The sequence below is a fragment of the Staurois parvus genome, unplaced genomic scaffold, assembly GCF_062004578.1.
Source record: "Staurois parvus isolate SC_StPar_1 unplaced genomic scaffold, SC_StPar_1.0 ptg000221l, whole genome shotgun sequence".
Taxonomy (NCBI): domain Eukaryota; kingdom Metazoa; phylum Chordata; class Amphibia; order Anura; family Ranidae; genus Staurois; species Staurois parvus.
The window spans coordinates 3,472,556-3,497,590 of NW_028318017.1; the positions used below are offsets into that span (position 1 = coordinate 3,472,556).

Consider the following 25,035-nt stretch of genomic DNA (forward strand, 5'->3'; position numbering starts at 1 on the left):
ACCACCTTAGAGATTGAGAGAAGGAACCAGCTACCAGAGCACGTTGGACTATTATTATTATTGTAACGGAGGAAAGGCAGGACAGAACACACAGAGTGGATGGCAGATGCACAAAGCTTTATTGAGACAAACAGACGGCAGTCCTTCAATACGTTGGGTGGCAGAGAGGGTGGATTTGCCACTAAAGGGTAACGAGGGGGCCCCACCCACTTATAGTCCACTAGGAGAGCCAAGGGGGTGTCCCTGTAAGATGGGTAGTCCGACACAGGAGGGGGTGCAAGGAGTCACCACCGCAACAGTTCAGGTAACACGGGGGAAGCAGGTACTCACGGATCCAACGGTGCCTGGTCTCCCAGGGGTAGAAGCAGAACGCAGGTACCTGTGGAGTCCGGATCAGGTGGGTGGCCTCTGGCTCTAGCAGGCAGGCTGTGGTAGTCTCTCCCCTTTCGGTGGGGTCTCTCGCAATCGCAGGCAAGCTTTCTCTGGTTGTCTCTTCCCTCCTGTGGGGTCTCTGTGAGGCTGGGGTAGGCTTGCAGAGTCTATTCACAAAGGTCTCGCTGAAGCTTGAGATCCCTTGCAGACTACACACCAGAATGAATAGGAGCTCCCAGCATCCACCTCTTAAACTGCTGCAGGACGCTCCCCGGTCGCGTTGGCAACCGGGAGGGGGAAGGGGAACACTAGACCCCAGGGAGAATCAGGCTGGTGACAGGGACATCCTGGGGCAGGGATGCTGTCTGCATAGATGAAAAGCAGGTTGGGAGGTGTGCAGAGAGCTCCCAGCCAGCTGGCCAGGAGGGAGGGGGCCCAGAGTAATTTGATTTGGCCTAGTGACACGGGACAATTGGAACAATACAGAGCAGGACACTGAGGGCATGTGATACAAGGCATTAATAAGGGGATTAATAATTGGCAGGCTCCCATACCTTGACAATTATTATTATACAGGATTTTTATAGCGCCAACAGTTTGATCAGCGCTTTACACTATAACGGGAGACAATACAGCAACAATACAGTTCAATACAAGAGGGTTAGGAGGGCCTGATCCTTGGAGCTTACAATCTAGGAGGGAGGGGCTAGTGGTACAAAAGGTAATAACTGTGGGGGATGGACTGATAGGAAGAGTAGAGGATTCCAGTATTAGCTGAGGGCAGGATAGGCTTCCCTGAAGAGAGAGGTTTTCACAGATCGCCTAAAAGTGAACAGAGTAGGTGATAGTCTGATAAATTGGGATAGAGAGTGCCATAGGATGGGGGAAGCTCTGGAGCAGTCCCGGAGACGAGCGTGGGAGACAAGGGAGCAAGAGAGTAGGAGGTCTTGCGAGGAGCGGAGAGTACGGTTTGGGTGATATTTGGAGACAAGATTGGTGATGTAATTTGGGGCAGAGTTATAAATGGCTTTATACGTTACTGTTAGTGTTTTGAATTTTATCCGTTGGGCAACGGGAAGCCAGTGGAGGGATTGGCAGAGAGGGGTGGAGGACACTGAATGGAGGCCAGTGGAGGGATTGGCAGAGAGGGATGGAGGACACTGAATGGAGGCCAGTGGAGGGATTGGCAGAGAGGGATGATATAGAACGGTTAATGAGGTGGATGAGTCTGGCAGCAGCATTCATGATAGACTGAAGAGGGGATAGCCTGTGATGAGGTCGGCCAATGAGGAGCGAGTTACAATAGTCAAGGAGAGAGATGACAAGGGAGGGAAGAAGTTGCTTAGTGGTTTCCGAGGTTAGGAACGGGCGTATCTTGGAGATGTTGCGGAGGTAAAGTCTACACGATTTGGACAGTGATTGGATTTGGGGCTGGAAGGACAGATGGGAGTCTAGGATAACACCTAGTACTCTGGCATGAGGGGAGGGAATGATGATTGTGTTATTGGTCTTGATGAAGAAGTCAGGGGAGGGGGCACGGGCTGGGGGGAATACTAAGAGCTAAGACTTATATCCCTTTGTGCCCCCCTTGATTGCAGCATCGCTGGTATGAATCATTTACTGCCATGCACAGCTTAATTGTCTATTGTGTTTTCTGTATATTTCATATACTGATTGTATGCACTTTATCAGTTTTTGGATTAGGACTTTATCCTGTTTACAACTGTTGATGTGCAATTTAGAAACAAATCCCATAGAAGTCAATAGCCCTTAATCCATACCTGAACAGGACCGTACTGGAAATCGAACTGGACTTTTTTTTGTTCTGCACTGAATCCACACTGCCAATGCAGCGGACTTATGTGAACAGGCACCATAGGAAGCCATGTTATTTCAAACCGCATCCAATCCACCTATATGTGAACCAGAACTAAAGGCTTGGAATGGAATTGTGAAAAAGGAAACCTAATTCTACAGAACCTCTGGGAAAAAAAATTGAGGAAACTTTAACAGTGATATGAACAAAGCCCACCTGAGCCTGCATAGCAAAACTTGCCTGAGCAGTCTTCAGGGACAGGCCCTGATATTCCAACCAGGAGTAATGCAGCATACTGGAAATGGAGAACCTAAAAAATCATTCTCTGTACAGTGGGCAGCATCAGAGACACATTAAGTTCCATGAAAAGAGCAGAATGCTACCAAAGAAGTAGGTCATCCATGTACTCTACAAAAGGAATACACTAAGTTCATAAAAAGGCCCAGAATCAGAACCAGGACCTTAGTGAACCTCTGTGAATTGGAAATCCTGGGCAGGTTGAACAGTAAGGACACAAACAGAAGATGACATTCCTCCATCGTAAAGGACAAGGACTTCTGAAGAGGGAAATATTAAAGGTGGGACCTCTTCATGTCCACTGATGCCAGGAAGACCCCAGCTAGAAAGGCCATCACTGGATGCACCAATTCCATCTGAAACTTCCTTACATGAAAAGACTTTTCACAATGAAAATGGATCCAAAATAGAATGAACATCACGGTCTGGTCTTGGAACCATAGAACCCTTGAGGATAAATGTGAAATAACTCCCTGAAACAAAGGAGGATGCAAAGGAGCAAATCTGTTTAGCACAATCAAAGAGAAAACACGAAGCATGAAGTAAGGAGAGGGAATGCTCTGAATTCCTAACTCAGTCACAAGCCACCATGCTGCAAACCCACTTATCCGCTATCACCCCTTTCCAAAATCTGCAAAAAGCCTGTAAATGTCCTACTTCACCCAAGTGAAGGCCCTTGTTTAGATTGTGTGGATGCCCAGTACATGCAAAAGGATTCACAAAATTTCTAGGGTTATGCAAAAAACTCTGACCCTGGGTGTGGCAAACTTGCTCATCAGAATTGGAGCGGAGTTCCCCTTCAACCCTCTTTTTCATGTTCTGTCTGTTTATTTGAGGCATTCCTCAGCCTCATTCCTACCCTCCTCCCTTCCTGAGAGGCAAAGTATCTTCTGGCATATGGTGTGGGGTCAACCAGGTTAAGACATCCTGCGTCCAGAGGCCAGCAGTCGGTAAAGGCTGTAAAGTGTACTTCCTCCCCCATCTTACTCAAGATAAGATAATTGCACATTCTTCTGGTGAACTGTATGTTTCATATCACGGGGTATGAGTTTTAGTTAGTTTAGAGTTTCCCAATGACCACTCCCAAAACGTGTAGTCAGAGCCCCCCCTCTCCTTTGAGAGGGACTTTTAAGAGAGACAATTGAGTTAGAGCTTGACACACACGGACACACACAGAGATCTCTCAGCAACATCGTAACAGAAGGAGATCAAGAATTCACCCTGCTCTATAACTTGGATCTGCAAACCCAGGCATATGGGCAAGTATCTTAACCCTGTAATCTTCTTCCTAATTATCTCCGTGCTGTATCTTTATATACATATATATATATTTTTGTGACATCTCTTTGTAAATATTGTCTTGCACCTGTTTTGACCCTGTTAGTAATAAATCTTTCTTCCTGAAAGTGTTAAACTGTTTCTAAGCGCTTACTTGCAATTCACGAATCCCTGCCTTTGAAGAGACGCTACTGTTTGGTATATCTCTGTATAACAGGTCTGCGGGCCGTGCTATATAGATTAATATTTCAATCATTATAGTGTATATTTGATAATGGGAGCTTCCCAGTCTCCGACAAAAGTGGTGGTAGCAGTAGAGGGTTAATTGCGTAATTAACCCGACCCAGTAACAAGCGCATTTAGGCTGCAGGCACTGATTGTAGTCCATTAGCTGGGCAATCGCTGTGCTGGGTGCAGCTAAGTGTGGCCTTGTTACGTGCGTCACACAGCGGTTTTAGATCGGCCGGTCCTTCGGTCACGAGTTTGGTGAGAAGGTCTGGGGTCTGACGCCGTGGGCGTGATGTATTACTGTTAGTCACGGTCGTGCGATTGTCGCATGTTGGTGGCGGCGATCGTGGATCCGTGACACTGGGGTTGTGCGTTTTTGTCGTAATAACGTCTTCAGGAGGTATTCCTGAAGACATCATCACGACAAAACATAGGTCGAGTCGAAGCTACAGGTTGTGATGGCATTGTGACCCTGCAGTGACAGCTGTGGTTGTAGTGCACAGTGTTGAAGTGGAGCATGGGTAGCAGCACTTGGAGGTGTTGATGCTGCATGAAGAGGAATCCAATGGTCCATCTAAAACAAAAAATAAAATATTCCTGCGCCAACAAAAAAGTGCCATGTACAAAATATGTGTATCCCTCTTCTAAATTGCTGCTGTGCAGAAAATGTGAAAACACAAATAATATTTATAAATGAAACAGCGCAAAATAGACCTTCATACAAATTTAGTGAATCACAAAACATAAATGTTCCATAATCATTGGTGCATATCTCTGTCAAAAAATCTTCAGGAAAGACACCCCAAAACCACTTGTGATGAAAGCTGAGGATTCCAAATGCTTTTAGGAAACTTCCACCTATCACCCGTGCACACCAACATCAAATACACTCACCAGATTTTGGTGAATGAAAAGCCTTTAAGGATTTTTGGGAAATCCTAAACCCTCTTTGCATCAGATCAATAGTAGCCTGCCCCACCAGGTATGTATCTTCTCCCAGGTCCTCACCGTAGTATCCTTGTTTACTCCACCGTATCAGAGAAAAAAAACTTATATAGTGTAATATTGCCAGATAGATATTATAACAGAAGACAGAATCCAGGCCACTCACATTTTTCCAACTTGTAAAAGGCGCATTTATTTAGGCCAACGCCAGCCTGATATTAACCCCTTGACGCCGATGTCACACAAATATGCGGCCTCACAAAACTGGGCTTTTTTCCGTGGGGCCACATATTTCCATACTTGTCTTTATGCTGGGAGTGCACCACACAGCATGCTTCCAGCACAAAGACCGGGTGCCACTGAGAGCACCGGGTCCCGTTCTAACGATTGGGACCCGGGACTCCCGATTCCGGGTCACATGATCGCTGTGATAGCCTCTGATTGGCTATCACAGTGATCAGTCACTGTACAGCCTAGCCCCCTTGTTTTTTTTTCTCTCTATGAATGGAGGAGATAGATACATTGTATCTCTCTAACTCCTGGAATAGAGGGCAAAAAATGTTTGTTAAAATAAGAAATATTAAAAAATAAAGAAAAAATACCTAGGTCAAGCTTTGATCTAGTTCAGTGCCAGGGTGTTTGGGTCAGGGTCAAAGGTCAGGATTTAAAAAAAAAAAAAAAAAATTGGTATTAGTGTCAGTGTGTTTTTAGGTAAACAAAAAACAAAATGCGCACTATTGTTTCTGGGCTGTGCTACAGGTACAAATAACATACACATATATGGTATTGCTGCAATCTTCAAGAACTGGAAAATTTATTTTGAGTTGTTCTTTGGTGGTAGGTTATAGTAGTAACAAGAAACACACAGCTAAATTTAAAAAACAATAATTTTTTTTTCTATTTTGGGACAGTTTTTTCCTTTGATAATAAAAAAAAATCCGGAGATATCCATTACCATTTACCACCAAATGAAAGCCTAATTTGTCCTGAAAAAAACAAGGTATAATTCACCTGGATGTACAAAGTAGTTGTCATGATATGTGCGGTTTTACTAACACAGGTCAACGTTGCAAAATTGTGCTTAGGCATTAAGATTTGTTTTACCCTTAGGCGTGAAGGGGTTAAGAACCAGCAAACAGCCACAAAATCCAGGATTCTCACATCAATAAAAGCCAGTAAGAGCAGAGGAACAGCAGAAGACCAGTCTAAATCCCTCCAAAATGGCCGCTGGAACGCACCACCTGGCGTGCGCTCCACTTACCGGAAGTGACGTCAGATGTCGGATGTGTGGACCGGAACGCAATTCGTGGTCCATGGTCCATCTACACTGGGTGGTGCCGGATGGACATTGGAGGGACCCGGGTTTTCTCCTGGACTATACTGTGTGATGTCCTCATCTTCTACTTTCCAGTCTGGAGACAAAGTGAGACAATCCTCGGAGGTTTTCCTCATCTCCCGGCCATGGACTAAAATACAAAGACAAAGAGGATTACTAGACAGGACCTCATTGGTTCCCCCAAACCAGGACTCCGCCCACATCAGACAGCTTGGTTTCTGAGGAGCTTACAATTCCACCCTCAAGGGAACTAGGACATGGCTCCTCTGATCTCCTACCAGGTCATTTCTTTATTCATGGACCTTAGTCAGAGAGTGAGGAAACAACCAGAACTGTCTTTTATAGGAGGGACAGTGATGAGGGGATTATAGGACGAGGGTCCCCACCCCCTCTATCACTCATCGCCATCTTCCCAACACAAGAAGTACTGCACTTCCTTATTTAGTCCATGATTTAGTCATGAAGAACAGCGGGGCTGAGCCCCACCAGAGGTCAGAGAGTGAGGATGGGGGGAGAACAACCAAGATGAAGACTGGACTGATCCTGAAGACCACCATCATTGGGGTATTGACTCCTCCCTCATTATCACTTTCTGTTTAAGGGTCCAAAGTGTGAGGATGTTATCACATTATCACATTATCACATCCAGATGGTAGGAAATGGGAGTAAAAGAAATAACGCAAATGTAACATAAAACTAATTATATAGGATACAAAAGAACTATATAGTATCAGAATGATGTAATGTACAACATAGAGTATATAGTGCAGGAGTCAGGAGTATGTAATGTACAACATAGAGTATATAGTGCAGGGGTCAGGAGTATGTAATGTACAACATAGAGTATATAGTGCAGGGGTCAGGAGTATGCAATGTACAACATAGAGTATAGAGTGCAGGGGTCAGGAGTATGCAATGTACAACATAGAGTATATAGTCCAGGGGTCAGGAGTATGTAATGTACAACATAGAGTATATAGTGCAGGGGTCAGGAGTATGCAATGTACAACATAGAGTATAGAGTGCAGGGGTCAGGAGTATGTAATGTACAACACAGTATATAGTGCAGGGGTCAGGAGTAAGCAATGTACAACATAGAGTATATAGTGCAGGGGTCAGGAGTATGCAATGTACAACATAGAGTATACAGTGCAGGGGTCTGGAGTATGTAATGTACAACATAGAGTATACTGTGCAGGGGTCAGGCGTATGTAATGTACAACATAGAGTATATAGTGCAGGGGTCAGGAGTATGTAATGTACAACATAGAGTATATAGTGCGGGGGTCAGGAGTATGCAATGTACAACACGGAGTATACAGTGCAGGGGTCAGGAGTATGTAATGTACAACATAGAGTATATAGTGCGGGGGTCAGGAGTATGCAATGTACAACATAGAGTATATAGTGCAGGGGTCAGGAGTATGCAATGTACAACATAGAGTATATAGTGCAGGGGGTCAGGAGTATGTAATTTACAACATAAAATATATAGTGCAGGGGTCAGGAGTATGTAATGTACAACATAGAGTATATAGTGCAGGGGTCAGGAGTATGTAATGTACAATATAGAGTATATAGTGGAGGGATCAGGAGTATGTAATGTACAACATAGAGTATATAGTGCAGGGGTCAGGAGTATGGAATGTACAATATAAAGTATACAGTATAAGGGTCAGGACTCCTATTATTGGTATTCAGTAATCAGTAGAAACTTAAATGTTTCCTGTACACAAGTTGCAGAGGTCCCACACCGCTGCCTCCCATCTCCTGAGACTGCACTCAGTGACTTGGGTCTGAGACTATACAGACATATCCCTCCACCCGGCACAGCCAGCAGACTACAGAGCAAGTAATCCTGTCCGAGATCTTACTAGACCTGGGGGGGGGGGAAGGAGACCCAAAGCACATACACTTGGTGCTTAGGTCTAATAGCACCTATGATGAAAATTAACCGTTTTCTTCCAGTATCTATAAGGATCTACAGTCCATACACACCCAGCACAAGGCCGGGGTCACACTACCAGATGCTTCCCGGGGCTGCAGTTCCTCTGAGCTCCACAAGGTGGGGATCTCACTTCTACCCAGACAGGAAGTCTCTATGGAAGACAGGAAGTGATGTCAGGCACAGACAGGAAGTGATATCAGGCACAGACAGGAAGTTCCGGGTGAGTGAGGAGGAAGTAGAGGGGAGACGTTGCTGAAGTGGCAGCAGGGGAGGTAATGAGACGTTATTTTATATATACACCCAGTAACTCCCCCAAAGACATTTCATAGGTGGCCTGGACTGGAACTGCAGACTGGATCAATGAAAAAAAGATACAACGTTTAGAAGAAAAAAAATATATATATGTATTGCCATTACAGACTGTTAAGGGGGTGGGATTGTCTTGAAGGCAACTTAAAAAACCAGCTGGAACTCCTCTTTACCCCTTCAGGGGTGTAGTATGTTGTGTGTAATATCTGTCTATAGATCTAGATAATTATTACAGACAATATCTTCTTATCTTTTATCTCTTGATCTTCATCTACAAACCAGAGAGGCGTTGTCACCCAATAATCATTATAATACCATCTATATATATGTACCTTCTAAGGTGAGATGTACACAATGGCTTTGTATAGCAGAACTCATTGGGCAGCACCGGGGCTAAATGGTTAGCACTTCCACCTGGCAGTACTCGGGTCGTTGGTTTGAATCCCAACCACGGCACCACCTGCCTGGAGTTTGCATGTTCTCCCTGTGCCTGCGTGGGTTTCCTCCAGGTACTCCGGCTTCCTCCCATACTCCAAAGACATGCTGGTCAGTGAATTGGATCCTGTCTAACCTGGCCCTAGTATGTGTGTGTATGAATGTGAGTTAGGGACCTTAGATTGTACGCTCCTCGGGGGCGGGGACTGATGTGAATGCACAAATTGACAGCGCCTGTAATAAATAATAAATTGAGTGTCTAAGTATTTGCACACCAATGCTCTAGGTAGAATAACATGAGTTGTGGACACAATACTTTGCGTGGCTTTTTCCAAATTCATAAGAGGGGCGAGTGAAATTTGTCACTTTATAGTCAATATTTGAATCCTCTGTTTATAACATGCTGAAGGCTATGACATATATGGATGTAAAGAGCTTTCAACCTTTAACCGCTTGCCCTCCAGAGGATTCCCCCCCTTCCTGACCAGGTGAAGTTACTTTAACTGACAATTGCGCGGTCATGCAACTCTGCACCCAAATTAAATTTACGTCATTTTTTGCCACAAATAGAGCTTTCTTTCAGTGGTATTTGATCACCTCTGCGGTTTTTATGTTTTGCGCTATAAAAAATAAAAAGATCAGCAATTTTGAGAAAAAAACAATATATTTGACTTTTTGCTATTAAATATGTCCAGTAAAAAAATGTAAAAACATTAAATTTCATCATAAATTTAGGCCTAAATGTATTCTGCTCTATGTCTTTGTTAAAAAAAAAAAAACAACTGGAATGCTGCACTGCCACTTCTACAACTGTGGAACAAGGGTGAGGGAAGTAATATGTGTGATATAAAAAAAAAACAGTGATTGTGTATGTGCTGTACTACAATGCACCTCCCTCTTCAGTGTATAAATGTGTGAACTTAACTTTAAAAATAAGCAAGAATGCCAATTCCTACAATGCACCCGTCTTTTACTCAAATGTGATAGTACAACCCACCGTAATGCACCGTGCCATTCAAAAAAGTGCAGCACTTCTCACGCATGCGCAGTGGGCACCCGGCTGTGAAGCCGCAAGCTGTCACAGTCGGGTGCCCACACTAAAGATGCCGGCACCAGGTTGAGAAGACGGCCGGTGAAACCAGCGGTTGTGAGGACAACGAGGGACCGAGGGACAGGTAAGTGGCTGTATTTTAAATGACAGCAGCTACAGTTTTTGTAGCTGCTGACTTTTATTTTTTTTTTCCATGTGCTTTAATGCCAAGCTGATATATCTAACCATCTGTTTAGAGGAATTATAAACTGAATGATCCGAGTAACTGCTCTACTGCAGGCAATGAGGGGTCGGCCTACAGCCGGGTTAAAAAATTCCTTCCTGATCCCCCGAGAGGCAATCGGATATTCCCTGGATCAACTTTACCTATAAATGTTATATCCAGTTATATTCTGTGTATCCAAGAAAGAGTCCAGGACTTTCCTACAGCAATCCACTGAGCTGTATTGTATAGTGTGTGTACAGTAAATGCTGGACAGTGTACTATCTCTGCTCCATATGAAGGATCATAAATGGGACTCTGAGGGTTGTTGTTCTCTGTAATATTTTCAAATATTTTGCTGGACTTTGTCGCCTGTTGCAAGTATCTTTATCCGAATAAATGCTTCTCCCTGGAAAGGAACCGTTGAACTTATTTGCTGCGAGAAACATTCATTTCTTGTATATCGGCTAGCGAAGTCTTGGTCAGCAACAATAATTCTAATTATCACCCCTCATGCGTGTAATCTGTATGACAACAAGGGGGAGGAGTTGATGATAATATATTTGCTCCCAAAGCTGGCCTACATGGTTCAGTTTATTGTTTAGGCAGCGGGATGACCATAAAAACTGAACCGATTCCCCCATCCACACATTGGAGGTGGATGGGGGAATCCTCCCCGCTGCATTCTTGTATTCTGACAATGGGGGGACTCCTCCGCTCTCAGAATACACAGATCAGCACTGAAGCTATTGGCTGCAGCCACTGGGGGAGTGTCTTTTATCCGGCAGTGGCCAGACATGGATGGAAATGTGAGCGATCCCTGCTGAACCAGCTGAATTTCCATGGATCTATGGTCACCTTCAGTGACTTCCTCCCCTCCCCCTCATCTCCTTCATGATGGAAGTCATGCTGAGATCATCTCCCATTGGCTGAGCAATATTCTCATTTGTCTCTCAGCTCCTTCTTGCTATTCCTCGTCCTGCCTGTTGTTTCCTTGGATTGATTTTCTGTGTAGTGACCCCGGCTTGGTCTCTTGGATGCGCTCGTTTGTTGCTTGCCCTGACCTTTCTCCTGATTCCTGGATCTCCTCCTCATCTCTCCTCCATATCCTCTTACACAGCTTTTCTCCACACCTGCAGTGACCCTGGGGGGAGGAAACTTGGCACCAGCACGCCGCCAAATCCATCCCCACCATTAGGGGCTCTGGAGACAATTGTCTGCTATTTACACTCCGTTCCTCCGCACGTCACCTGATCACATGACAGCTTACTTCCACAGATTCCGGACAGATTTCTGGATGGTAAAGGTCAAAGTTCACTCTTCAGTTTAGAAGAGGTAGGACGCACCCAGGAACAAGGATTTGGTTTATACAGGAGCCCCATATAGAGCACCCCTCAAATCCCAAATCCCCATCCAAATGTCCCTCCATCCAGAGTCTATATGTCCTATGACATCACACTGACCTCACAGCTCCTCCTCCCAATGTCCCTCCATCCGGAGTCAGAGAATCCTATGACATCACACTGACCTCACAGCTCCTCCTCCCAATGTCCCTCCATCTGGCTTTTTTCTGATGCTCTTAGGATGTGGGGGCCCCTTGGTATCCTCACATGTAAAGTGGGACTGTTGGTCCTGCGTTGTATGTAATGACATCAGAATGCTGCAACAAGCCTATACCCTGCGTAGTGTGGGGGTCCTGTGGGGGGAATTATACCTCAGCCTGAAGTGGGGCTTTAATAAAATGGAGACCTGAATGGAGAGGTGAGGAGGATTCTGGGAATATCATTTGATGTGACTATTTGTGTTCAGATGTAGAGTTTTCCTCCTGTGAAGTCTGGAGATCATATGACATCACATTGCCTCCACCTCCCTCCCTGATAGAAGAGAGAAAGAAGAAGAAGATTCTAGAAGTCACCAGAGAGATCACTGAGCTGCTGACAGGAGAGGTGAGCGGTGCCGGGAATTCTGGGACATTCTCCAGTAACAGACAAGGGATGTGTCTGGATGGTGACTGTATCATTGTGTGTGTCAGGTTCCTATAAGGTGTCAGGGTGTCACTGTCTATTTCTCCATGGAGGAGTGGGAGTATTTAGAAGGACACAAGGATCTCTACAAGGACGTCATGATGGACAATCAGCCGCCCCTCACATCACCGGGTAAGAGGAGACTTTATTGTAAAGGAGAGAGCAGTACGGAGGATCCACCTAGATCCCCCATCATCTGATAAACACATAGAAACAATGGATTCAGTCAGTGTGTGTGTTTCCTACAGATGGATCCAGTCATGGGAACCCACCAGAGAGATGTCCCCGTCCTCTGTATTCCCGGGATTCCACACAGGAAGGTCACACCATCCCTCACCATCATCAGGTAGATGAGGAACAATCACTGATAGTATCATTAGGATCTGTACATTATCTGCATTGTTACCATTGATGGCATTTTTATTATATATTCAGAGTGGAAACCTGAGAGATCCTAAAGTTGAGATAAAAGAAGAGATAAAAGAGGAGGAGGATGAGGATGGGGGGATGGAGGAGTCAGAGCTTCTAAAAGGACACAAAGATCTGTACCAGGACACCATGGTGGAGTCATCCAGCTACAGGAACCCACCAGAGAGATGTCCCCATCCTCTGTATTCCCGAGATTCCACACAGGAAGGTCACACCATCCCTCACCATCATCAGGTAGATGATGACAATTATTGGTAGTTGTGATTTATACACAGCATGTTTGTTACAATGAATGTTTTATTATATCTTTCAGAGTGGAATCCTCGGGGATGATAATATTGATGTTAAAGAAGAGTATAAAGAGGAGGATGAGAAGTATGGAGTGATGGAGGAGTTTTCAGAAGGACACAAGGATGTGATGGAGACACCTAATACCAGGAACCCACCAGAGAGATGTCCCCGTCCTCTGTTTCCCCGGGATTCCACACAGGAAGGTCACACCATCCCTCACCATCACAAGGTTAGAGGGATATCAAATCTAGAACATGAACTTGTTGAAATGATGTGTGAATTTTTTTATGTGATGTCACAATATTGAAGCTTATGTTTTACAGAGGACCTCTTCTATTATTTTTTTGATTTAGGGTGAAGATCTGATAGATATAAAAGTTGAGGTTAAAGTAGAAGAAGAAGAGGCGTATGTGAGGGATGATCAGCAGTCTATGGAGGAGGATGGAATAACGGGGACATTTATAGAGGAGGACACTCCTACAGAGATCAGCACAGGTGGGTCATGAACACTAAATCCATTCCTCCACCCATACTGCTCACTGATTGGTCCAGAGTAGGGCGGGGACTGGGTGATATCAGCCTGTAATCCCCTGGTCACTTTCCTGAGCTGTGTTCCCCGTCCTGTATTCCTGGATTTCTCTCGGATAATCTTCCTTCTCTGTGCTGCAGACACAATTTATGTATCTAGACTGGATTTATGGAGGTTCTGGGGTTCAGCTGGCAGCAAAATGTGGATTTTCACCATAGACATTGCTAAAGCTAGGCACCTGGGGCATATGCTTTGGATCTTTTGCTCCATGCCCAAGTCTACCAAGATCTCTGACAACAATTCTCCCAGGGTTTCTTACCCTGATGTTTGGCTGTGCCGGGTGGAGGGATATGTCTGTATAGTCTCAGACCCAAGTCACTGAGTGCAGTCTCAGGAGATGGGAGGCAGCGGTGTGGGACCTCTGCAACTTGTCTACAGTAAATATATAAGTTTCCACTGATTACTGAATACCAATATTATGAGTCCTGACCCTTACACTGTATAATTTATATTGTACATTACATACTCCTGACCCCTGCACTATATACTCTGTTATAAATTCCATACTCCTGACTTCTGCTCTCCCCCCTCCCCCCACTGCTATATATACACATAATATGTATCCTCTTTTATTCCCCCCATTTCCTACCAGCTGGACATTTTATATCGGATGATGTGATTGGAGCACAGACTTTTACATGGTGATAATAATGTGATAACATCCTCCAACTTTGGACCCTTAAACAGAAAGTGATAATGAGGGAGGAGTCAATACCCCAATGATGGTGGTCTTCAGGATCAGTCCAGTCTTCATCTTGGTTGTCCTCCCCCCATCCTCACTCTCTGACCTCTGGTGGGGCTCAGCCCCGCTGTTCTTCATGACTAAATCATGGACTAAATAAGGAAGTGCAGTACTTCTTGTGTTGGGAAGATGGCGATGAGTGATAGAGGGGGTGGGGACCCTCGTCCTATAATCCCCTCATCACTGTCCCTCCTATAAAAGACAGTTCTGGTTGTTTCCTCACTCTCTGACTAAGGTCCATGAATAAATGACCTGGTAGGAGATCAGAGGAGCCATTTCCTAGTTCCCTTGAGGGTGGAATTGTAAGCTCCTCAGAGACCAAGCTGCCTGATGTGGGTGGAGTCCTGGTTTGGGGGAACCAATCATCTCCTGTCTAGTAATCCTCTTTGTCTTTGTATTTTAGTCCATGACCGGGAGATGAGGAAAACCTCCGAGGATTGTCTCACTTTGTCTCCAGACTGGAAAGTAGAAGATGAGGACATCACACAGTATAGTCCAGGAGAAAACCCGGCTCCCTTCAATGTCCATCCGGCACCACCTAGTGTAGATGGACCATCGGATTCCTCGTATCCTGAGGAACCTCAGACTGTGCGGGACCGGGCCGGCCTTCCAACAGGGAAGAGGTTTCCTTGTACTGAGTGCGGGAAGGGTTTCCGTTCTAAATTCCTTCTTAATGTTCATATAAGATCTCACACGGGGGAGAAGCCATATTCCTGTCCTGTGTGTGGGAAATGTTTTTCAATGAAGTCCCACCTTGACAGACATCACATGAGATTACACACAGGGGAGAAGCTGTATTCATGTTCTGAGTGTGGGAAATGTTTTGTAGAAAAATCAGATTTTGTTATACATCAGAGGTCTCACACAGGAGAAAAGCCGTATTCCTGTCCTGAGTGTGGGAAATCTTTTTCAGTGAAGTCCAGTCTTTGTAAGCATCAGCGACTGCATACAGGGGAAAAGCCGTATTCTTGTCCTGAGTGCGGGAAATCTTTTTCAGTGAAGTCTAATCTTTCTACACATCAGAGATCACACATGGGGGAGAAGCCGTACTCCTGTCCTGAGTGTGGGAAATGTTTTTCACAGAAGTCCCATCTGAACACACATCAAAGATCTCACACAGGAGAGAAGCCGTATTCCTGTCCTGAGTGCGGGAAATGTTTTTCAGATAAGTCCAATCTTTACAGACATCAGAGATGTCACATGGGGGAGAAGCCACTTTCCTGTCCTGAGTGAGGAAAATGTTCCTCTGTGAAGCCCTGTCTTCCTGTACATCAGGGATCCCACACAACCCTGGAGGTGTATTAGTGCAGGAAATGTCTTCACTATGAATGTTACTGGACATCCCAGCTCTCATGTGGGGAAGAAGCACACCCTGATATACACCTCAGATATACTCCATGGCTGATCTTCATCATGGAAGAAACAGTTCATAAGGAGATCAGAGGTCACCAAAGACATGGATGAAGTGTGGGACCGGGTTGGCCATTGATAGCAGAAAATGAATAAAAATGGAGTCATTACCTTTCATTGGCTGAGTACATTTTGTGGTGGGAGATTGCACAAACCCTTGGAGGTCTATTTTAAACAATTTATTGGACAAATGTGATCAGCATTTGTCCAGCTGTGACGAATATTGGTTTTATACAGTATTATTTAATACAATGATGACGTGATATATCTTAGGAATTCGCTCCTTCTAGTAGTTGAAATTTAGTATTTTTTTTAGTGATGCACCACTACCACTTTTTTAAGACCAGTACTTTTTTTTTTAAGTGCTCGCCAATTTCCGATACCTATTACCTAGGAAGAGTAGGTAGAGGGGTGGTTTGGGGGGTAAGGGTGGGAGTTTGGAAGTTGAGTGAGTCAGTGGAGAGTGAGGGCTGGGTAGTTGAGGGTGGGGTGGGTTGCGATGGAAAAGGCTGTGATTGCTGGGGGGAGATGAGGGGGATGGGAGGGTTATTGGGAGATTGCTGGATGGCCGTAAGGGACCTCTGTAATGTTACATCGGGGTGATGGAAGATAGGACATGAGGGCTGGGCTATGTATTGGTTGATGTGGACATATTAACTAGTAGCCGACCGCAGATAGCCGAATGACGGCTGCACTGCGGCCGGCCAGTTCTGAGTGGACGTCATATGACGTCCTCCCAGAACGCACTCTCCTGCGCACCCCAGGGGGCGCGCACCCGACGATCTCCGTGATCGCTGTGTCCTACGGACACAGCTGATCACGTGATGTAGTAAAAGGCCAATCACAGCGGCCTTTTACCACGTGATCAGCGGTGCCCAATGACACGCTGATCAGAGGGAAATGCAAGTGCCGGTTCTCGGTTGCACTTTCCTCACGCTGTCAGATCGTGAGGAAAGTACTGCCGAGAACCGGCAGTTGTCAGAGCGGGGATCGGCACCGATCATCAGGGCACTGATGATCAGTGCCCTGATGATCGGTGCCCAGCAGTGCCACCCGCAAGTTCTGCCCACCTGTGCCCAGCAGTGCGCCCACTAGCTCCGCCCACCTGTGCCCAGCAGATCACCCACCTGTGCCCAGCAGTGCACCCACCTGTGCCACTCTGCAGTGCCACCTACCTGTGCCCAGCAGTGCCACCCACCTGTGCCCACCCACCAGTGCAGCCCAGCAGTGCTGCCAGTCAGTGCCACCAGTCAGTGCCCAGCGGTTGTGCCAGTCAGTGCCGCCAGTCAGTGCCCAGCAGTGATGCCAGTCTGTGCCGTCTATCAGTACCCATCATCAGTGTCACCTATCAGTGCCGCCTATCAGTGCTGCATATTAGTGTCGCCTATCCGTGACACCTCATTAGTGCTGTCTATCAGTGCCGCCTATCCGTGCCACCTCATTAGTACTGCCTATCAGTGCCCTTTAGTGCTGCCTATCAGTGCCGCCTATCAGTGCCCATCAGCGCTGCCTCATCAACGCACATCAGTGAAGGAGAAAAATTACCTGTTTGAAAAATGTTATAATAGAAACAAAACTTTTTTTTTTTTCAAATTTTTTGCAATTTTTATTTATAGCGCAAAAAGTAAAGAGCCCAGTGGCGATTAAATACCACCAAAAGAAAGCTCTATTTGTGAGAAAAAAATGATCAAAATTTCATATGGGTACAATGTTGCATGACCGCGCAATTGTCAATCAAAGTGCGGCAGCGCTGAAAGCTGAAAATTGGCCTGGTAAATAAGGGGGTATAAGTGCTTGGTAGGCAAGTGGTTAAAGGAATGTAAGGTCAGACGTTATTCATTTGCAGCAGTGGATAGCAGAAGGAGGCTTTAGGAGTTGAGGACAATGTTGGGAGGTATGGAGGCTGGTGTGAATTTGGAGAAGAGGGAGCTGGAAAGACATGGGGCAAATCCTACCATTTTTTCCGGGGAATATTTTTTTTTTTAAAGAAATATTTATTGGATTTTGTCAATACAATAACAAAGACCAACAATGCAAAGAGATAATACATATCATTGCAGCAGTGAATAGCAGTAACCGTACAGGATATACCTTTATTAACATCACTGAGTTTGGTTCATTGTAGGATGATAGATGGACTGTCAGAAATGGACTCAGCACTGGTGGTGGGACTCACCTGCCGTGTGGGCTGCAGTACCAGGGCTGACCAGTGGGTGCTCAGCAGCCAGAAGCTCACTCCTGCAATCAGCCAACACCTGGGGCTGATTGCAGGAGGTGTATTTAAGGAATGGCCAGACCTGCAGTCAGGGCCTTGGTGTATGTTTCCCATGAGCCCCTGTACCTGGTATCCTGTGTTCCTGCCTATCTGCCTAGTTGCTGACCCTGCTTTGATCCTGACCTCTGCTGACCGTCTCCTGTTGAACCCCTGGCTTGCCTGACCATCCTTCTGCCTGATCCTCTGGACCGCGTTGTCCGTGAGTTACTGAACCCGGCTTGTGACCCTGACCATTCTCTGCCTGATCCTCTGTACCACGCTGCTCGTGAGTTACTGAACCCGGCTTGTGACCCTGACTATTCTCTGCCTGCTCCTCCGGAACCTCGCTGTCCACACGTTGCTGACCTGGCCTGCCTGACTACGCCTGACGCTACCCAGACGATCTATCCATCCCGCACGGATCCAGTCACTACTGTGCAAACCTGCCAGCCCCTTCACATCAGGCTTTCCCCCGTTACATACCCTCGGCGGACCCCTCTACCACAGTTGGGTGCACTCAGGGGCCGCGACCTGGTCTCAGTCCTGCGCCAAGTCCATCCCCACCATCAGGGGCCCTGGTGAAAAGGCAGACTGGGGCTTAGACTCCGCGCCCTGGGGAATCCTGTTCTGTGGGTCACTAGAGATCCCGCCGGGCGGTGCCTGACAGTGCCTTACGGCCCGCCTGACCATTCCACCTCTCCAGCCCTGACTACGCCTGTGTTCCTGAAGCCTGCTACTTCCCTGTGTCAGTCCACACATCCCTGGTCATACCCGGATCCGTGACATGGACACTTGGGGTGTTTGTTTTAACAACCATAAATGCAATTTGGGCTGAATTGAGTGTGGATAAGGTTTTGTGGCATGTACAATGGGGATCGAAAGTTTGGGCACCCCAGCTAACAATTTGTATTAATGTGCATAAAGAAGCCAAGGAAAGATGGAATAATCTCCAAAAGGCATCAAATTACAGATTAGACATTCTTATAATATGTCAACAAAAGTTAGATTTTATTTCCATCATTTACACTTTCAAAATAACAGAAAACAAAAAAATGGCGTCTGCAAAGGTTTGGGCACCCTGCAGAATTTATAGCATGCACTGCCCCTTTTGCCAAGCTGAGACCTGCCACTGTCATGGATTGTTCTCAATCATCGTCTGGGAAGACCAGGTGATGTCAATCTCAAAGGTTTTAAATGCCCAGACTCATCTGACCTTGCCCCAACAATCAGCACCATGGGTTCTTCTAAGTAGTTGTCTAGAAAACTGAAACTGAAAATAGTTGACGCTCACAAAGCTGGAGAAGGCTATAAGAAGATAGCAAAGCGTTTTCAGATGTCAATATCCTCTGTTCGGAATGTAATTAAGAAATGGCAGTCATCAGGAACAGTGGAAGTTAAAGCAAGATCTGGAAGACCAAGAAAAATATCAGACAGAACAGCTCGCAGGATTGTGGGAAAAACAATTCAAAACCCACGTTTGACTGCACGATCCCCCCAGAAAGATCTGGCAGACACTGGAGTTGTGGTACACTATTCCACTATAAAGAGATACTTGTACAAATATGGTCTTCATGGAAGAGTCATCAGAAGAAAACCTCTTCTACGTCCTCACCACAAAAATCATCGTTTGAACTTTGCAAATGAACATATAGACAAGCCTGATGCATTCTGGAAACAAGTTCTGTGGACCGATGAGGTTAAAATTGAACTTTTGGCCGGAATGAGCAAAGGTACGTTTGGAGAAGAAGGGGCACAGAATTTAATGAAAAGAACCTCTGTCCAACTGTTAAGCATGGGGTTGGATCAATCATGCTTTGGAGTTGTGTTGCAGCCAGTGGCACAGGGAACATCTCACGAGTAGAAGGAAAAATGGATTCAATAAAATTTCAGCAAATTTTGGATGGTAACTTGATGCCATCTGTGAAAAAGCTGAAGTTAAAGAGAGGATGGCTTCTACAAATGGATAATGATCCTAAACACACCTCGAAATCCACGGGGGATTACATCAAGAGGCGTAACCTGAAGGTTTTGCCATGGCCTTCACAATCTCCTGACCTCAACATAATTGAAAATCTATGGATAGACCTTAAAAGAGCAGTGCGCGACAGACAGCCCAGAAATCTCAAACAACTGGAAGACTTTTGTAAGGAAGAATGGGCAAAGATACCTCAAACAAGAATTGAAAGACTCTTGGCTGGCTACAAAAAGCGTTTACAAGTTGTGATACTTGCCAAAGGGGGCAGTACAAGATATTAACTCTGCAGGGTGCCCAAACTTTTGCAGACGCCATTTTTTTGTTTTCTGTTATTTTGAAAGTGTAAATGATGGAAATAAAATCTAACTTTTGTTGACATATTATAAGAATGTCTAATCTGTAATTTGATGCCTTTTGGAGATTTTTCCATCTTTCCTTGGCTTCTTTATGCACATTAATACAAATTTTTAGCTGGGGTGCCCAAACTTTCGATCCCCACTGTATAGGGGTTGTTTGTTATGCAAAGGTGTGTGTACTATGTTTGCTCTTCAAAGGTATAACGACATAAATGCGTTGAACTAAGAAGATAAAGGGAATTGAAAATGGTATAAGAAAGAAAACTGGGGGGAGGGAAAAAAAAGAAGGGGGAGGTTTGAGATAGATGTGGAAGGGAGGGGTGCTAACCAGAAGAACCGAAGAGTTTGTCTTGTGGTGGTGCCATGGAGATGTGGCAGGAGGCAGCCTAGGAGGAGGGTGTCTCGTATTATGTATTATACGTATATGATTTGGGTAACTGGGCATGATGTGGCAGGAGTACAGTTTGAATTTGAGTATTGTATATATCTAAGACGGGGGAAATCGGGGAGCAAGAAATTGCAATCACGATAGTATAGAGGTCACGCCCTACGTATGGGATCAATACGTTACTAAGCAATGAGTAGAACTTGTAGCTCCAGTATCGAGCTTAGGATCCTGCAAAAGTTCTCGTCGTTCCGATGTGGAGAAGGTTCTGGTGATGTATAGGTGCCATTTCCAAGCAAAGGAGTCAGCTTTGCAAGAGCAGGATGAAAGTAGGTCGAGTTTGTCCTAACGAAGAAGGTAGTTGAGATCTTGTTTAACCAATTCAATACCGGGCAATTTTACCCCTTCCTGCCCAGGCCATTTTTTCAGGTTTCAGCGCTCTCACACTTTGAATGACAATTGTACAACATACAACATTGTACAAAACTCAAATTTTATCATTTTCTTCACACAACTAGAGCTTTCTTTTGGTGGTATTTAATTACTGCCGGGGTTTTTATTTTTTGCTAAATTAACAAAAAAAGACCAGAAATTTTGAAAAAAAAACACGTTTTTTTTAGTTTCTGTTATAAAAGTTTGCAAATAAATAATTGTTCTTCATGAATTTAGGCCGAGATGTATTCTGCTACATGTCTTTGGTGAAAATAACCCAAATTAGGATGTATTATTTAGTCTGTAGGAAAGTTATAGAGTTCACAAACTATGGTATAGATCTGAATCCTGAATTGATCAATCCTGAAATACTGACAGCCAATCTAATTTCTTGAGGTCCAAGAATGTCAGAACAGTACAGATATCCCCCAAATGACCCCTTTTTTGCAAAGTAGACAGTCCGACGTACTTCATAAGAGGAATGGCGAGTTTTTTGAAGTTGTATTTTTTTTGTCATAATTTTTTGGAAAATGAAAAAAATTAGTTTTACTATTTTTTTTTTTTTTTACATATTGTCACCAGTGCAGTACAGCGTCATCATATAACTGGCATGGCGGTGATCAGGGACACTGACTGGTGACAGTGTGAAAAAAAAAATATATATATATTTTTTTTTATTATTTTTTATTACATTTTTTTTCTTTTTTTTAAGATTTTTTTTTTCATATTTCACTATGACCAAAGTAGTACAATGTTACCATAGTAACATTGTACTACTTTGGGGAAGTGATCAGTATTTTCTTTTTTTTTTGTACACAATTTGCTTATAGCAAAGAATTACTTTGCTATAAGCAAGCATTTACCTGAATGACATCGATTCATTCAGGTTTTTTTTTTTTTGTGCTTAGCTGTGATTTGGCCACAGCTAATCACATGACATGTGCAGGTGATTAGCTGTGACCAATCACAGCTAGGCACTAGTATACAATAGATGGCATGAATCAAGCCATCCATTGTATACAACTGTCATGTGACCTGCTGTGATTGGTCACAGCAGGTCACATGGTACCGGCAACGGGGGCCGATACTCAGATCTGTCATCGGCCGTGTCCGAGGTACACGTCCTGTGACAGATCGCACCGCTGCGTGGCTCTGCAGGAGCGCAATCTGCGCATGTGCGGGAGGATGCCATATGGCATCCACCCGAAACGCTGATGACATTTGCCGGCCGCCATTCGGCCATAGGGCGGGCAGCAAATGGTTAATATCTGATATGGTTGGAGGTGTAGTTGAGACCCATTTTTTTAAGATGGTACGTCTTGCCACTAGAAAGCAGGTTGTTAACCAAAGTTTGTTTTTCCTGAGTAGTGTGAGTTGAGAGTGGAAGGGATATGAAGGTGTTTATTCCAAGTTGCCGAAGAGAAGATGTAGCGGGTCTTTAGACAGCTGGTGACAAGTGCAGCAAAGCAGTTTACTTGGTCCCAAAATCTGGATATATGAGGACAAAGCCAAAGTCTGTGTTTGAGGGAAGGCATATGACCGTAGCACAGTGGACAGTGAGATATGGACAAATTACATTTTGAAAAAGCACAAGTCATGTAGGCATGGTGCATGATCTTTAGTTGTTGTTCACGCCAGAATTTGTTTGTTGTGAAGGCACAGGTGGGGTTAAATCCCCTTAGTATTTGGTCTACTGTGATTATGTTGTGGAAGTCTTTGACCCAAGATGCTGTTGGAGATTTCTAAGGGAGTTTGCATAATGTAGGTTTAGTGGGGTGTAGATGTCTGATATCTTAAACTTTGCAGTAAAGTATCTATCAAGGAATTACGAAACCTTACGGTTTTATCAGGAACGATAGTTTTACGATAGTTCAGTACTTGTAGGACATAGATAAAGTGATGGGAGGGTAGGTTTAGTCTCCACTGGGTGTGTTGGAGATTCTTAGGTGATCCAGAAGAAATATCAAACAGTTGCACTACATTTACACATTCATGGGTATTGCAGGTTGCATATGCTGCGTATTGTTGCGAGAGAGGAAATGAATGATTGTTATGAATTGGAAGATAGGGGTTTCCCCATGGGTATTCCACTAACTTATGTATGACCTCTTTCCATGCTTCGAGGGGAGTAAGTATTTTGGCTGTAAGCTTGTAAAATTCTGTGTTGTAGCCGTCAGGACCAGGAGCTTTGCCATTGGCTAATGAGTTAATCGCCAAGTTGATGTCTGCCGATGTTATCGGGGCGTTAAGAGTTTGTAATGCAGTTTGGTCAACTTGCGGGAGGGTGAGTTGTTCCAAAAATGTGTTGGCTTGTGCGATGTCTATTGGATCTGGGCCATATAGTTGAGCATAGAATCATTCTAGAATGGATATAATTTCTTCTGGTGTGTCTTTGAGGGAGCCCTTGGAGTCCTTCAAAGCTGTGAAATGGGTCGGAGTAAAGGGTTTTTTTACATAGGCGGGCTAGTAATTTACCCAGTTTGTTACCAAATTTGTGTTATTGTAGGTCTAGGTAGGATTGGTGTATGGTTTCTTGGGCTGGTTTTTTGCTTCTAGCCAAATTTTCCTGTTTTCATGTGAGTTTGAATCTGTCAGGTTTCTCTGAGCCTGTCTGAATTGATTGCTAGCTTCTTTAAATTTATATAGAAGTTTTGTTTGTAGGTAGATGCGAATGCTATTATTCTGTCCCTGAGCACCACTTTGTCGGTTTCCTAGAACAAGTTTGGGGTGGTTTGATGGGCTTCATTCATGGTCTGAAAATCTGCCCAGGTTGCAGCAATCACCTGGGATAGATCTTGGTTGTCAGCCAAGTAAGATGGGAAGCGCCAGATTCTAGGAGGGCGAGTTGTGTCAAGATAATTCAGGGACATGGAGATCGGGGTGTGATCGGAGATGGCCATGTCTTGAATGGTGGACCTGGTAATGTGATTTAGCGATACAGAGTTGCAAAGAAAATAGTTGATTCTGGACAATGTATGGTGGATATGAGAATGAAATGTGTATTCTTTTCCGTCTGGATGGGATAGATGCCAGATGTCTATTAGCTGTAAGAAAAAAAAACCTTTTAAGCTTGAAATTAAAGAACAACTGTCTTGTAAATTCGCTTTGAACAAATTTTTCCTTACCGTGAGTACTTGCAGTTGGATGTGCAGAAATCCCCCATAAAGCTGTGTGAACTTTGCTTACCACGACTGCAGCTTAGCTCCACGATTCCTGCGCCTCCAGCTGGTTTAGCTCTGTTGAGATGTGGGGAAATGGAGCTCCCGCTACCCAGGATTGATGAGGCGACACTCTCAGGTTGCTGTTGGAATTCACATAGAGACTGGCTTCAACCCCAGCCTCCGGTTTTATTCAAAGCACACACACGCCCACACATGAGGGTCAGGTCAATCCCCTCCCACAGAACAATGCATAGGGATGTCCATACATGAGAATGTACATCCTGTTTGGAGTGTAGCATTTCCTCTTATCTATACTGGAAGCCAGTTGAACCAGTCCTCCCCTCCCCCATGAGCTCTTGGTGGAGAGCAAACTTCCCATCCTATCAGCTCCTACTAGTATGTCCATTCCCTGTACAAGCATCCCTTAGATTAAACAGTGTCAGTCTGTATCTGAATGGGCCCGATACGATCTTTATTAAACCACATCCATCCAGATACAGTTCAGGTCGGTAGTGGTTTGTAAGATATACATGAGCCTACACGCGGAGTTCGCACTGCCCGGCGCCTGGCTATACGAAGTCCATGTGGTACTATGCTGCTGATATGTGGATACAGGCCCGCGGCCTACCGCCGGCGGCATTCGCATCGAATGCCGTGGTGGTATACACATCGGTCTATAAGCGCAGATCTGCCATTTCATCCATTACCGAGCTGAGTACTGTAATATTTACATTGTACATGTGCATGGCCCAATTGCAGCCTTCAGAGCT

General features: G+C 44.8%; 1 protein-coding gene across 1 annotated transcript; it reads left to right on the forward strand.

Annotated features, from left to right (window-relative positions):
* Positions 1 to 250: 250 nt before the first annotated feature.
* On the forward strand, positions 251 to 15,819 carry LOC149460804 (uncharacterized). The gene is made up of 4 exons (XM_089679252.1): positions 251 to 304; positions 12,984 to 13,190; positions 13,315 to 13,456; positions 14,696 to 15,819. The coding sequence occupies exons 1-4, from the start codon at positions 251 to 253 to the stop codon at positions 15,523 to 15,525; spliced, it is 1,233 nt and encodes a 410-aa protein (XP_089535378.1). The 3' UTR covers positions 15,526 to 15,819.
* Positions 15,820 to 25,035: the final 9,216 nt, after the last annotated feature.